This window comes from Punica granatum, chromosome 4, assembly GCF_007655135.1.
Source record: "Punica granatum isolate Tunisia-2019 chromosome 4, ASM765513v2, whole genome shotgun sequence".
Classification (NCBI taxonomy): Eukaryota; Viridiplantae; Streptophyta; class Magnoliopsida; order Myrtales; family Lythraceae; genus Punica; species Punica granatum.
In genome coordinates, this window is record NC_045130.1 from 4,690,510 (window position 1) to 4,704,700 (window position 14,191).

The following is a 14,191-nucleotide window of genomic DNA, read 5'->3' on the forward strand; positions in this document are numbered from 1 at the left end:
TCCTATTGATTTATGATTCCATGTGTGAGAAAATATAACTATTCACTAAACGAACGAAGTTTTCTTTTTAATTTTAGTCATAATTTTTTTTTAGATTGGTTGAATTATCTCGTGTAACGCACGGGCTCCACGACTAGTATGTATGAAAGTAAGGAAGAAGTGAGCCTGGACAAATAGCCTCAGAACGCTCAATTTTTTAATGTAATTTTCTCGGATTTTTAAGTTTTTGAAATTGTTAAATCATTAATAAATTAATAAATTTAAAATATCTTTAGTTATGATATCTTCTAAGATATCTTTATCTTTTTCGGTTATAAGATTAATATATTTTAGATATTACAGATAGATAGATAGATATATAAATATATCAATATATATTATATTATATTATATTATATTATATTATATAACTTTTAAAAATAAATCATATTATATTTTTTTCCTAAATTATGTATAATAATACATAATACATTATAAATAGGAAACACCATTCACATAACAGTGGTCTATTCAGCCCTCAAAAAATATATGTCGACATTAGACGTTCGCTCTCAAAAAGTACGCCTACTATTATACTCAATGTGAATTGTTCAATTATTATTATTGTTGTTGTTCGTATTGGTTGTTGTTACACTTATATACTTTATTAAATATATATATATAAAGTCATATATATATACACTACATACGTCTCTATATGTGTATATGTAGCCATATATATATATATACACGTTTCTATATACGTATATAATATATATACTATAAACGTTTCTACAACGGATCAGTAGTGAGCCAATCATATGACGTAAGAACCACTCGGTTTCTTAATGGAAATTTATCGAATTTTTTTAATTATTTTTATTTTTATATTAATTTTTTAATAAAAAAGGTTTGCTTTAATCTTTAAAAGATATGGTATGATAAAATTCAATTTTCTCCTTTTGTGAGTTTTTAAATTTTTATAATAATATTTACAAAAATTATTTAAAAATCAACTATATTTTTTGACAATATTTTTTATAGTCGCGCTACTATTTCTAATCTAGGCTAATTTTTTAATTTTTTTATAATTTGAATGAATATTTTTAGTTGAAATTGATATAATATAAAATTTTTGAAACTTTTAGAAGATTTTATTGTCTACATAATATTTGATAATCCTAAATTATCTTTTTAAGTAAAATTGATATCTAATCAAAAGCCATCAATATTAAAATAGGCATATATTTATATATCAATAACTATATTTTTTACTTACTTTATTGTTAAAATTTAGTTAACAACAATAATGTATATATTTAATATAATATATTTTATTGATTGTAAGTTACGATATGTATACATAACGATATATTTTGATCTATTTTATTGTTCGTTTGGACTGGCCATGTATTGTTCGAGGGCAAATTCTCTCCATCCAGGGAAGAATGATGCGACAGAAGACCTGAAAAATCGGTATCTGGAGAAAATTAGGTTCCGACGACCCTATTTTGAAGGAAATGGCCTCCGGAGCAAAACTCACCGCTTCGTCGTGATTTTTTTATATTTAAGGCAAATTTCATCGTTTAGGGCCTCAAACATGCAATTTATGTTAATTAGGGTGTTTTTTCAATTTTAGAAGAGTTTAGTTCTTTTATGCAATTTAAGTTTTCTTAAACCCTATTTAAGTTTTGTGTAAGCCCAGGGCTGAAGGAGTCGTCTTTTGGATTATCAATAAAATTCAAAACTTTCGCGCTTTGTCCAATCTCGGATTGATTTGAGTTTGATGCTTATTTCCTGGTATTCGTAGAATCAACAGGTATAGAAGGTCGTAGTTTCCGGTATTCGTGCGCAAATCAACGGGGTTTGTGACGGTTACTCGCGTTGTACGCTGCGTCAGTTGTTATGTTCTCCATTTTTTAAGCATTTTTTAGAAAACGAATTTCTTTTTTTAATTTTAAAAAATATATAGATATAGAGTTATATGATCTACACTAAATATTATAGATATTCTATATAACATGTTATGGATATAATGTACTATATATCTTCTATGGTTCCATTAACCAATGAGACATATACACTATTACGTATATTAAAATATAAATAAATCAATTTTGTGTTTTAAAAGATCTGTTATCATATTTGCTTTAGAAAATAAATGAGATCAAATTTTTCTATAGATATGATGATTTGGTATCGTATCTATAAAAATATAAAATGTTCTTTTTCGAGTCATGCATATATATCTAATATTAGTTTTAATGATGGTAAATTACGATTTATAATATTTCAAAACATGCATATAATATGTAATAAAATTGAAAAAAAACATAAAAATTGAATAAGTACGATCCCGTGCAACGCACGGACTCTACGACTAGTTGACATAGACGAGAATATACAAAACTGCAATTCGATACATATGATCTCATACATCTTGCGCACATTCAAAATAGACTTACACTAATCCAAGATTCGAAAACCTAAGGAAAATAATTACCGGAGCAAACTCGGGTCTTGCAATTGGGAGTAACTCCAACTAATAATAGAGGCTCGAAGTGAACCTTTAGCATCATATCAGAATCGCCTTGTTAAGAAAGCTCACTATTATCCTCTAACGCCCTTGCGGATTCATAATCTCAGAGACCACAGCTCCGGTTAAGTTCTGGGAATCGTTGCTCATTGAACTGCTAGTAGTGGTAGTCATCATGCTGCTCTTCTCGCCGCCACTGCTAATGAACTTGCCAAAATCACTTCCACTGTCCGACGGTGTCCAGATAAGGGGGATCTCATCCTCCTTGATGGCACCGCCCATTATGATTTTTCGTTTCCGTCCTAATGAAACATAGAATTCCATAATTAGGAGGAAAACCATGAGTGGTCTTAATGACTTGCAAAAGGAGCCCAAGTTAATGGCAAGTTAAAGGACCAACCAACATTTATCCAAGGAAGAGGAAAAATAAAATGTGTAACACTTTATTTTTACATAGAAGAGCAACATCAGAAACGTTAAGAACGGACCTCATCTTTCTCGAATATCTTATTTACAAATAAATAAATAATAGCCGGGCTAACGTGGCAAACTTCTTGCTGACATGACACTAAAAAAGTTCAAAAAAGAATATACAAAGCACAAAAATGAAAAGAAGAACAAAAATTCAGAAAAATTACTGAAAAATCATAAAATATAGAAAAATAAGAAAATAAATAAAATAAAATAAAATAAAATAAAGTAAAACATAATTGCAGAAAAAATAAACGGGATAAAATTTTTAAGAGTTTATATTTTTAGTTGCAAAAATATTAGATCATAAATTTATCTTTAGCTTTTAACTTTAGATAAGTACTAGAGTATAATTTCGTGCGATGCGACGGAATCTTTTTATTAATTAGTTTACTTTATCGTGATAGCTTGCGTAATAATCAATATATATATATATAGTATAATTGAAGCTAATGATAAAATTATTTATGCATAACACTTATGAACTCTCGATTGATACTAATAATTTAAAATTTTTCAAACGAATGCAGTATTTAATATTTCATATGGTATAAATTATGAAAGCAAATATTTTTTCGCATTAGTCTTAAATTGAATTCTCAATGTTTCTAATTAGAACTATGATCACAATATAATAGGCCTTGAGTTCTACTAATTTTAAATATACACACTTTACTTCTTGTAGAGGTTTGATATTCATTAAAAGTATTATGTAATCAATGTAACTTTGCATTTCACAAAAAAATAAGGATATTTCTCGGGCTACGGTCTTATTATGGAAAAAAATTAAAGATAAGGATATTTCCAAAATTCAACATTAAATGAAAAGAGACTACCAAAATTTGTGATAAATTGAAATATAGTTTTCACTAATTGGTTGGTTTTAGGTGATTTGATGTTTGTTCTCCTAAAGCAAGGTTTCCGATGGGAGTCTTTTGATTGGAGAAAATCTACTATGACAGAGTTTTATCCCTTAAATGGACTGACCTTTCTTGAACCTAGAATTGGACTTATTGAACTTCCGAGTCGGTGTCTTGTGCCGCTACACTAAGACACATTCCTCTCCATCACATTAGTTTGGCATAAAAAGAAAAACCTTTTTCCAGCACTGCCCTTTTATTTTTTGGTAAAAAATAATAAAATATTTAAAAAAAGAAAGAAAGAAAAATAATGAGAGTGCCACATGGCATAATGTGTGAGAGATTTAGTTTATTTGTTTAAGGATTTTATTGTAAAATGCAGTTATCTACATTATGGTTTTTGGATTTTTGTATATTCCCAAGATGAGGAGGAAGAGTTTAGCCGATCAATCCCTATTGAAAGAGTCCGCTCTTCTTTGCCTTAATGATTAGAATTATAATAAATAAATCTGAAATATTTTGAATTTTGAATTATATATGTATACAGTTCTATAATCATGAATTTTAAAATTTTTATTTAATGAAATAGAATTTGGTTATATGTTAAAATATTTTTTAGGTATTTATTTAAAACATTTTCAATTTTAAATTCTTTTTGAGCTTTTAAATTAATGTATTATGTAGTCTGAAACATTCATTGAATAACGATCCCTTGGATTGACAGGTATACCGCATAAATATTGATCGAACGGCTTAAACCAACTCATATTGGTTCGATGTCCATGTTTTTACTGTCCAAATATCTGCAGCACTTAACCCCCCACTTGATATCTCAATAACTGCATCCTTTCTATTTATATCCTCTGGCTGTCTCTCTCTCTTCCTCTGCTTCTGGACTGCTCCAATAATGAAGAAGAGATATTTCCTCCGGACCACTCACCCGCCACCCTCGCCCCTCCTCGCCGCCATCCTCCTCCTCCAGCTCTGCCGGTGCTCCTCTGCCGGCAAAATTTTTATCAACTGCGGATCCACCACTGACGACTCTGACAAATAAGGCCGCCTCTGGATGGGCGACGATGACCAGAAGTACGCCCCGCTCGACCACCAAACGGCCCTTATCTCCAAGGCCAAGGTCCAGCCCAGTGCCATCTCCACAGTTCCCTACATCACCGCCCGCCTCTCCCGCTCCGAGTTCTCCTACTCCTTCCCCGTCACTGCAGGGCCGAAGTTCCTGCGCCTCCATTTCTTCCCTTCCAGCTATGAGGTCCAGAACTTCGAGGTCCAGAACTCCCACTCCGATGCCCTCTTTTCCGTGAGCTCCGGCCCTTACACCCTCCTCCGGAACTTTAGTACCTCACTTGTGGCCGATTACCTTGGCAGTCATCAGTTCTCCTGGCAGTCATCAGTTCTCCAAGGAGTTCTGCGTGGTGGTCGAGGACAACCAGAGGCTGAACTTGACCTTCACTCCGATAACTGACAGGCCAGCTGCATATGCTCTCATCAATGGGATTGAGATCATCTCCATGCCACCTGATCTTTACTACGACAACAGCACCATTGACGGTTCCCGCGAGGTTGAATTTCTCGGCAATTACGGCAACTCGTTGCCGTTGAGAGACACAAATGTTCTGGAAACAGTACGTTAAGAACTAACTATATCTCATTAGGGACGGCAAAAGTTGCAATTTCCACGAGGTTTTCCATCTTAGAGTTGTGGAATCGGCTACAGATTTACTTGTATGCAACAGATAGATAATTGAGTCGGCATGGTTTTGCATCAAATGGTTAGAAAAACAGAGGTTTTCCTCGAAGCAATTATTTTCACACTTGTCAGTAATAACTCAATTTTTACTTCAGAATACGGGGAAAAGCTCCACGGAATGAATGTAAGCATTGGGATTTCGGTCGATATTAAACTTAGTACTCTCCATGAATACACGAGTAACATCAAACCTCAATAACCTCATCTTGTTAGATGTCTGGTCTCGTTTCTCGTTTAATAAAATCAATAGAAAAAAAGGGCGACTCAATCATCTTAAATACTGTCATGCACAACTGCGGAAACTGGGGGCTTTGAATAAGTACTAGAAGTGCAGGCTTCCAAGAATTAGACATGAATAACGATCCGACTTTTTTTTCCCCCCTTCCTTGGATTAACAGGTATACCGCATAAATGTTGGAGGGACTACGATTGACCCCAAAGCTGACACCGGTATGTTTCGGTCTTGGACACCGGACGATGATTACTTGACTAAGGACCTTAGCAGTGTCTTGCCAGTGAACTGGTCCATCCCCCTCGTCTTTTATCACATTCCTGAATATGCATCGCCACCACATACTATTGAACATGGTCTTTCCTGGTCGATCCCAACTTCCTCTACCTCGTCAGGTTACATTTCTGTGAGTTTCAGAGAGAGATAAGCGAAATTGGTGATCGTACCTTCGAGATCTACATAGCTTACCTGGTAGTTGATTCGAGGGCGGATGTTATCAAGCGGACTGGAAGAAGAGGAATTCCTATTTACAAAGATTATGCCGTGGATATGGTTGCTCCTACGAGCAAGAAGACTAACCTCACCGTCTCACTCCACACAGGCCCAGAGCAGTATTCGGTTTATGCTGATGCGCTTTTCAATGGCGTAGAGGTTTTCAAAATCAGCGGCGACAACCGCCACCTGGCCGGAGCTAACCCGGACCAAATATGGGTTCAGGATCCACTTCAGCAACCACCAGAGTCATCCGGTGGCATCAAGGTGATAGCTGCTATTGCAGGTGGGAATGTTTCTGGCGCTCTGGTGCTCGGTCTTCTGTGCTTCTTGACTTTCTGGAGTCGGAGTAGCAGCAAGGAATCGACCTATACTGACAAGACCATGCTCTGGCGGCTGCTCTGGCACACTACGACCAAGTTGACCAAGACCCATGACTCATCAATGCCGGGGGATTTGTGTCGCCGCTTCCCGCTGGCAGAGATAAAGGCAGCCACAAATGGCTTCCATGAGATCTTCATCGTTGGGGCGGGAGGCTTCGGGAATGTGTACAAGGGATATATGAATGGCGGATCCACTACAGTGGCAATCAAGCAGCTGAATGCCGGATCCCAGCAGGGTGTCCGTGAGTTCATGACGGAGATCGCGATGCTGTCTCAGCTCCGCCACGTCCACCTGGTTTCCCTGATCGGGTACTGCAATGACGGAGGGGAGATGATACTCATGTACGACTACATGTCCCATGGGACCCTCCGGGACCATCTGTACAACACAGAAAATCCTCCCCTCTCATGGAAGCAACGGCTAGAGATCTGCCTCGGAGCAGTACAGGGGTTGCAGTATCTCCACAAGGGTACGAAACACATGATCATCCACCGCGACATTAAGACGACCAACATCTTGCTCGATGAGAAATGGGTGGCTAAGGTTTCCGACTTTGGTCTCTCTAAAATGAGGACCTCCGACACGTCCCACATCTGCACCATTGTGAAGAGCACTTTCGGGTATCTGGACCCCGAGTACTTCAGATTCCACTGGCTGACCGAGAAGTCGGATGTGTACTCGTTTGGGGTTGTGCTGTTCGAGGCGCTATGTGCTCGGCCACCTGTGAACAAAATCTTGAGACTGAAGAGATTGGCCTTGCGGGTTGGGCCCAGAGCTGCTACCAGAACGGGAGCCTTGACCAAATCATTGATCCCAATCTGAAAGCTGAGACCACACCAGATTGTTTAGAGAAGTTTGCTGAGACAGCGATGAGCTGCTTACGAGATGAAGGGATGAAACGACCATTGATGAATGATATCATGCGGAGCCTTGAGCTCGCACTGCAGCTGCAGGAGGGTGCAGTACAGCAGGAGACAATAGCACTAGAGCCAACATCTGCAATGGATGGAAGGCTGCAGGGCGCAGAGGACACTGAGTCATTACCAGACATGGAAAGCGACGAGGAGGTCTTGGAATTATATGTAATTTGATAGGTGCGCAATGCGGAAGAGATCGAATTTGTGCTCTTGATTATTCTGTAACATAAAGTGAAATGAACTCCCAGTTAAGTCCTTGTGGCTTTTCTCAGTTAGTAAATCAAATTTCTTGCAAGACAAAAAAGTGAACTTTTCGAAATACATGCCGGTAACAATGGCATTTACACTCATCGGCCCTCTGGTCTGAACCAAAAGCATTCTTTACCGGGAAAGGAAAAATCGCCTGCAATATCAAACATCAAAGATACCATACATATCAACCAACGTGGGTTGGTTCAAGCGGTTCGGCGCTTGTTTCCCTTAACGAGTCTTACAAATGGACAAAATCCAGGTTGAAAGACTTTTTACCCTTTAATGGACCGACCCAACTTGACTAAATTAGTCGGGACCTAATTAGGCTTTTGGATACTAAGGTTCCACTAAAAAAATGATAATGTACATATCAAATTATGTCAAACCATGCATCCCTTTTGGACCCATCAACAGCCGGTTTGCACCTTGTCAAGCAAATAGGCTTGCATAGTATCCATATTTTGGGTTACAAGGAGGTTCGCAAAAAGATTTTTCAGCAAAATGAGAAATACAAGGATCAAGCCGACAAGTCTAGAAGATCCATAAGCTTCAAAAAAGGAGATTTGGCGTGGATTCATCTTCGCAAGGAACGATTTGCCCCAGGTTGTTTTGGGAAGCTCAAGCCAAGGGCTGATGCACCTTTTCGAATTTCGAAGAGAATTGGTGAAATGTATACAAGGTGAATTTACCAGAAGATTATGGAGTTTGAAACACCTTCAACGTTTCCGACTTGTCACCTTACATCGGAGAAGACGAAGAGTTCGAGTTGAGGACAAGTCTCTTCCAACCGGGGGAGAATGATGGAGAAATCGAGAAGACCATATGATAGTTTTAGAATATAATTAAATGTTGTTGGACTGAAACCATAGAGTCATTTCGTACTTAGTTTTCTGAGTCGTTCCTGCACTAAATGGGGTCAAATAAGATGTCATTGGAAAGCCCTAGAAGTCTAGTTTCCAATGCATCAAACTGTTCATAATTTGGAGTTGTCTAGGAAAAGTTATCGTCATTGTCGTGAGTTGTGTCCAGAAAATCTGAGAAGATAGAAATAGAGTTAATAGGGTGTTTAGGGAAGCTAAAAAGTCCTTGTGTCCTTATTCTATAAATAGGATGATCGTGTAAGGATATGGGCAAGTCATCTTTGAAGTAATCAAGTTATATTCTAGGGTAACTCATTCTTTGAGTTATTCTTCTCTGACTTCAAATAACTTAGATGGATTTCTAAGGTTCTTCGGGTTGTTTGCTCGTTGTTTTGGGGGCTTGGTCCTCTCTTCTCCCCTTACCGCCATCACAGTTATTGAGCTATCAAGTGGTGGTTGAGTGCTTCAGATATTTGGACAGTAAAAACATGGAGATCGAACCAACGTGAGTTTGTTTAAGTGGTTCGGCGTTTATTTTGCTTAAATAAAGTCTCGGGTTCGATTCCTTGTGAATGTTGAAAATTCACACCGGAAGAACTTTATCCTTTAATGGGCTTTCGAATACCATGATTCATACCCTAAAAAACATAGAGATTGAACCAAAAATCTGGAAAAATTGTTAACCGGTAATAAACCACGATGATTGAAGAATTTGCTCCTGTGTTACTGACTTCTGGTGAGTGGCATAACTTAAAAAAAATACATACATATATATATATATATATGTATTCAAATTTGGCTCGTCATAACTAATTATTCATGGGGACAATCTGGATCGACGCTCGACACGAGAAATATACCATAGGTTTCCTATCCGTGAATGCAGGATCACGAAATGAGACCTGTAAAAGTCGTTGCCCCAAGTCGTCGAAGTCCTAGTCCACTGCCAAGTCGTGCTATACAGAAGACATGCTACTTTTCTACATGTTTATGACTAGTCTTCTCTTGTACAAGTCAGTGACTTTGCTCTTTTTCTCGTTGACTAGATAGAAATATTGGAAAAGTAAAAGAAGAAGAAGAAAAATGGTTAAGGAAGAAGGGACATACAAGAGAGGAAGACAAGTCAAGAACCCAAAAAATGGGGAAAGGGAAGACCTAATTGGTTGGTCCTTTAACTTGCCATTAACTTGGGCTCCTTTTGCAAGTCATTAAGACCACTCATGGTTTTCCTCCTAATTATGGAACTCTATGTTTCATTAGGACGGAATCGAAAAATCATTTAACGAGGCGATTCTTCTCTACGATGTCATTTTATCGCTGAACTATCCGTTCTCTTGTACTAGATGGTGAAGAAGTGTTGTGATGAGGCCTCGGGGTCGGAATTAAAACACCCTAAAAAGCAGCTCCCTTCATATCTCCCTCGGACTAGAGAGGGGAGTGGATGAGTGGTGTACTCCCGTTGACGATAAGAGGGGTTTGGAAGTGCCCCTGCAAACAATCCAAGTAACTCTGAAATTTCTATGTTAAAATCGCACATGAAGAGAAGTCCGGGATTAGGTTTCAATCTATTTGTGCAATTAATACCTACCTTCCTGCCCTCAGACGTAACTGTAGATTTCCAGGCAACAACTTGGACAGCTCTTCCCGGTTGGTGGGGCCTCAGGCCAGTCATCCTGTCGAGTTTTTCCAAGTCACATTTTCGAAGAACGTCCATGGTACCAGAACTAGTCTTTTCTTGATGGATAGGCGGAATTCATTCCCGTAACAGCAGGGGTCATTCTCACTGCTACCAATCCAGCAGTGAAGGATCAGCAGCGTCCTTGAGATCAAAAGAAAATCGGAGATTCCTCTCAATAAGGAAAGACATCTGGGAAATGCCTGATAGCTCGGAGAAACTCGGACCAGGTAATGATTTGGTTGTTTGACAAAGAAATTACACTACGGCCGAGTTTGGTCAAATTGTTGCATGTTACTTGAGAAGATTAATCTGAATCACAATTGAATTTGAATTTTTTTTTTCATGGCTTTTTCCAACACATTATGTTCCCATACAACAGGAGCATCGTTGGGTTGGTCTCCCGCTATGCAAACTCCAGTGAAAATGCCTAGAGGAATGTGCTCTCTCTACGTGATTCTTACCTCCGCTTATCTCTTCCAGTTCTTCGTGCCCATATCTGCTTACAAACCCGTCGAGGATATCGCCCTCAACTGCAGTTCCTTCGGCAACTCCACTGCCACCCCTTACCGGCTGTGGATCGGAGACCATAACAACATGAAACACTCCCCCATAGAGCAGCAACCCGGTTCATCGGTAATAAGGACCGTCACCACAGTTAACGAAACCTTTCCCATCCCTTACTCCACTGCACGTCTCTCTCAGTCGGAGTTCACCTACTCATTGTCTATCACCCGGGGGCCCAAACTCATCCGTTTGCAATTCCATGTCTCAGATGATTACCTGAACTTCTCCAGAGCTGATGCTTTGTTCTCGGTCAGATGCAATTATTACACCTTGCTTCGTAACGTCAGTGCCTCTCTTATGGCCATTGGCTCTCCAATCTTTTCCAAAGAATTTTGTGTCTATGTCCAAGATGACAGCCTACTATTGAACATAACTCTCACGCCAAGTACCGAATACAACCCAAATGCTTATGCTCTCATCAGCGGGATCCAAATTGTCTCCATGCCTCTCGATCTGTATTATAGCACTTATGCCAGACGTGAAGTTAAGTTTCTCGGCAACCATAATGGTAATCCTTACATGTTGACGAGTATGGATGCAATGGAAGCAATGCACCGCGTGAACATAGGTGGGGCTATTATCTCGCCAGATTCCGTCACCGACTTGTATCGGAGCTGGAGCACCGATGACTATTACTTGACTGAGGACCTTAGCAGTGTCTTGCCTGTGAACTGGTCCATCCCCCTTGTCTTCAATCAGATTCCTGATTATGCTGCCCCAGCGGATCTTTACAGAACCGCAAGGTCCATGGGAACCAACAGGAGCATTACCACCTCATATAAATTAACCTGGTCTTTCTTGGTCGATTCCAACTTCCTTTACCTCGTCAGGTTACATTTCTGTGAGTTTCAGAGAGAGATAAGTAAAATTGGCGATCGTACCTTCGAGATCTACATAGCTTCCCTGGTAGCTGAACGGGCGGCGGATGTTATTGAGTGGACTGGAGGAAGAGGAATTCCGATTTACAAAGATTATGCCGTGGATATGCATGCTCCTACGAGCAAGAAGATTAACCTCACCGTCTCACTCCACGCAGGCCCAGAGCAGTATTCCGTTTATGCTGATGCGCTTCTCAATGGCGTAGAGGTTTTCAAGATTAGCGATTATGATCGCAATCTGGCTGGGCCTAACCCAGCCCCCATACGGGTTGAGGATCCACTTCAGCCGCCGCAACTTCCGCCATCTTCAGAATCTGGTGGCATCAGCAAGAAGGCGATAGCTGCCATTGCAGGCGGCAGTGTTGCTGGCGCTTTGGCGTTCAGTCTTCTGTGCTTCCTGACTTTCCGAAGAGGGAGCCATAGCAAGGATTCGACCTATACTGACAAGACCACGCTCTGGCAGCTGTTGTGGCACCCTACGACCAAGTTGACCAAGACCCACGACTCATCAATGCCAGGGGATTTGTGTCGCCGCTTCTCGCTGGCAGAGATAAAGGCAGCCACAAATGGCTTCCATGAGATCTTCATCGTCGGGGCGGGAGGCTTCGGGAATGTGTACAAGGGATACATGAATGGCGGATCCACTCCGGTGGCAATCAAGCGGCTGAATCCCGGATCCCAGCAGGGTGCCCGAGAGTTCAAGACGGAGATCGAGATGCTGTCTCAGCTCCGCCATGTCCACCTGGTTTCCCTGATCGGGTACTGCAATGACGGAGGGGAGATGATACTCGTGTACGACTACATGTCCCATGGGACCCTCCGGGACCATCTGTACAACACAGAAAATCCTCCCCTCTCATGGAAGCAACGGCTAGAGATCTGCCTCGGAGCAGCACAGGGGTTGCAGTATCTCCACATGGGTACGAAACACATGATCATCCACCGTGACATTAAGACGACCAACATCTTGCTCGATGAGAACTGGGTGGCTAAGGTTTCCGATTTTGGTCTCTCTAAAATGAGGACCTCCGACACGTCCCATATCAGCACCATGGTGAAGGGCACTTTTGGGTATCTAGACCCCGAGTACTTCAGATTCCACCGGCTGACTGAGAAGTCGGATGTGTACTCGTTTGGGGTCGTGCTTTTCGAGGTGCTATGTGCTCGGCCACCTGTGAACACAAATCTTGAGACTGAAGAGATTGGCCTTGCGGGTTGGGCCCAGAGCTGCTACCAGAACGGGAGCCTTGACCAAATCATTGATCACAATCTGAAAGCTGAGATCACACCAGAATGGTTAGAGAAGTTTGCTGAGACAGCGATGAGATGCCTACGAGATGAAGGGATGAAACGACCATCGATGAATGATATTGTGCGGAGCCTTGAGCTCACACTGCAGCTGCAGGAGGGTGGAGTACAGCAGGAGACAATAGCACTAGAGCCAACATCTGCAATGGATGGAAGGCTGCAGAGCGGGGAGGACATTGAGTCATTACCAGACATGGAAAGCGATGACGAGGTCTTGGAATTATAGCTAATTTGATAGGGGCGCAATGCAGATGAGATTGAGTTTGTGCTCTTGATTATTCTGTAACATAAAGTGACATGAACTCCTAGTTAAGTCCTTGTGGCTTTTCTCAGTTATTAAATAAAATTTCTCGCAAGACAAACAAGCGAACTTTTCGAAATATATGCCGATAACAATGGCATTTACACTCCAGGAAGCCCTCTGGTCTGAGCCAAAAGCATTCTCTACCGGGAAAGGAAAAATCACCTGCAATATCATACATCAAAGGTACCATACATATCAACTAATGTAGATTGGTTCAAGCGGTTTGGCGCTTGTTCCCTTTAATGAATCTTACGAATGAAGAAAATTCATGTTGGGAGAGCTTTACCCTTTAATAGACCGACCTGACTCGACTGGATTAGTCGAGGCCTAATTGGGATTTCGGACACCACAGTTCACCCTGAAAAAATGATAATGTACGTATCAAATTATGTCAAACCATGCATCCCTTTTGGATCAGTCAACGGCCGGTTTGCACCTGGCCAAGCGAATAGGCATGCACAGCATCCATTTTTTCGGTTACTCGGTAATTCACCACCAGAACCACAATCTCAACTCTCGAGGCTTTGCTCATTAGGACTAATACCCAAAAAAAAAAAAGAGCATATGCAGTCTCACTAATGAGAATTGAAAGTTAAGAGGCGAGCGCTTTCTCTACATTACATCTATTTTCGGCTACTTGGTCCTACATCAAGCTTGCATATCAATTTTCGACTGGAAAGTGGTAAATTCTGTTTCAACATTTGAAATTCCATT

At 40.2% G+C, this 14,191-nt stretch overlaps 1 protein-coding gene and 1 pseudogene across 1 annotated transcript; both read left to right on the top strand.

Annotated features, from left to right (window-relative positions):
• The first annotated feature begins 4,679 nt into the window (after window positions 1-4,679).
• On the top strand, window positions 4,680-7,937 carry LOC116202787 (annotated as a pseudogene).
• Window positions 7,938-10,505: 2,568 nt separating this feature from the next.
• Window positions 10,506-13,553, top strand: LOC116202469 (receptor-like protein kinase FERONIA). Its single transcript, XM_031534039.1, has 2 exons — window positions 10,506-10,650; window positions 10,803-13,553. The coding sequence occupies exons 1-2, from the start codon at window positions 10,620-10,622 to the stop codon at window positions 13,397-13,399; spliced, it is 2,628 nt and encodes an 875-aa protein (XP_031389899.1). The 5' UTR covers window positions 10,506-10,619; the 3' UTR covers window positions 13,400-13,553.
• Window positions 13,554-14,191: the final 638 nt, after the last annotated feature.